Raw genomic sequence first — 2,035 nt, forward strand, 5'->3', positions numbered from 1 at the left:
TTTTATTATTTTATTTACTCAGTGTGAGGAAATTTAGTGCCGTCAGTTAAATGAGAATCTATATAATCACCAAGTTTAACAACTATTAAATCGCTTTAAGTATATATTAAATAATTGTAGGGACATGATAATACACAAAAAATTGACTTTGAAGGGAACATCTGACTAGTCCTGCATATTCTATATTCTGTATTTTCTTTCTATATATAATAATAGTATAATACTTGTGCAAGTTTTTCTGACTAAGACTTTGAAAAATAGCACCACTTCTCTCGCATATATATTTTATTTTTATATTGTAAAATTTCTGAGCTAGACCAGCTATGCAAAAATTATAGAAATAGGATCATTATAGTTTAATATTGTTCGAATTGTTGACCTTTAACTGAAATTATTGGAATTGCACATTGTTATAAATAATTATACAAATATAGACTTTTTAACAAAGTTGTCCCAAAATCTATATTTATACTAATGACTAAAGATATGGAATTAATGTAAAACTAACCGAAAATTCAATTAGTGCATGTGCATATATTATATACTATACGATAAAAAAATATTATTTTGTGTGATTTGGTTGACTTAGGTCACACAATGAATATTATTCTGTTCTCACTAGTCAAAAAAAGCGTGAACGTACATACATTTTCTTTTATTTTTCCATACCAACAAAAGAATTCGGCCTGTTTAAATTTTAAAATTAAGCCACTTTTTTCTATGAAACATGTTATTCGTTAAAAAGCAATGTAAATGTTTATTATTATTAGTATTATTATTTAGTTAATACCCTTGGGCATTTACTCTCCTCTAGAAAAAGAAAAAAAAAAGAAAAACCAAATTAGTACTGTAAAATATTTGGATCCTTGATCCAATTCTGAACTTGTCAGTCACTCATCAATGTTTAAATCATTGCTGAATCATGTGATGTTGATGTAATATTAAATCAACTTGATATATATATATATATATATATATATAAGCTTATTTAATTTCAAGTCTATTACACCAGCCAATAGTATAGGCAAGGCCAGCCTCAGCTGACTCTGCTTTCAAACAAAAATTTAAATAAATCCCACAAGAAATCAAAATTTGAAAATTTGTGGCCACTTATGATCAAATGCCATTTTCAGTCACCAAACTCTCTCAAAAACCTCCAAAACAAAATTGATTCACTTCTACTCCATCATCAAACCAAGGGCAAAACGTTACATGAAAATCCCTCTTCTCATTCAATGAAATCAGCCGCCAACAATGCACCATTTGCAAAAATCAAGAATTTGGGATTCTTGATTTTGTAGAAATGGTTAGGGAAATAATCATATCTGTGTTGTTACTAGTTGTTGGGATAGCTTTTTTGGTAGTCATTCATGTTTGTGTTGTGGGGAGGGCTTTTAGGGATGATCCGACGGCCGGGAGGCCCTCTGAGCTGCCTCGGATCGATAGGATACCGAGCATGAATCCGGAGGAGATCAAGAAGCTGGCATGCTTCGATTATACGGTGGAAGAGAAAGGGATGAGGGATGTGGAGTGTGCAGTTTGCTTGGAGATTTTCAGAGTTGGTGAAAGATGCAGGATTTTGCCCAAGTGTAATCACAGTTTTCATGCTCATTGCATAGATTCTTGGCTTTTGAAGACTGCTGCTTGTCCAATATGTAGAGCTGCTGTGAATTCTCAACAAAATGGACTAGAATTGGTGTAGTCATGATTCATTTATTTCTTGCTTTCATTCTTCATTTGGTATGCACAAAGAGGGAATCTTGTTCCTGGAATCTGGAAATCATTTTAAAAGTTGATCTTGTCTTGTGGCATTTGAGAATATAGGATTTTAACTAGCAAACTACTATCTCCGTCCTTCATTTTTAGTCCATTTTGTATTGGGACACGGTTTCTAAAAATTAAAGAAAAGTGAATTAAAAAAATTGATGGAAAATAAAAATGTAGGACAGACAAAAAGGATAAAAGTAGATAAAAAAAAATGGGGAAAAAGGGAGTACCATTTAAATTTGGCATGTAATTTTCTAAATTTGACAGT

General features: G+C 31.5%; 1 protein-coding gene across 1 annotated transcript; it reads left to right on the top strand.

Moving 5' to 3' along the window:
• Nucleotides 1-1,131: 1,131 nt before the first annotated feature.
• On the top strand, nt 1,132-1,780 carry LOC121761629 (RING-H2 finger protein ATL74-like). Its single transcript, XM_042157264.1, has one exon. It carries the CDS (start codon nt 1,304-1,306, stop codon nt 1,700-1,702), a length of 399 nt encoding a protein of 132 aa, XP_042013198.1. The 5' UTR covers nt 1,132-1,303; the 3' UTR covers nt 1,703-1,780.
• The last annotated feature ends 255 nt before the right edge of the window (nt 1,781-2,035 follow it).

The sequence above is a fragment of the Salvia splendens genome, chromosome 13 (genome assembly GCF_004379255.2).
Source record: "Salvia splendens isolate huo1 chromosome 13, SspV2, whole genome shotgun sequence".
In the NCBI taxonomy this organism is placed as follows: Eukaryota; Viridiplantae; Streptophyta; class Magnoliopsida; order Lamiales; family Lamiaceae; genus Salvia; species Salvia splendens.

Bases quoted from the DNA above. Each gene is read 5' to 3' on its own strand.
- LOC121761629 (XM_042157264.1), top strand. From the start codon at position 1,304: ATGGTTAGGGAAATAATCATATCTGTGTTGTTACTAGTTGTTGGGATA.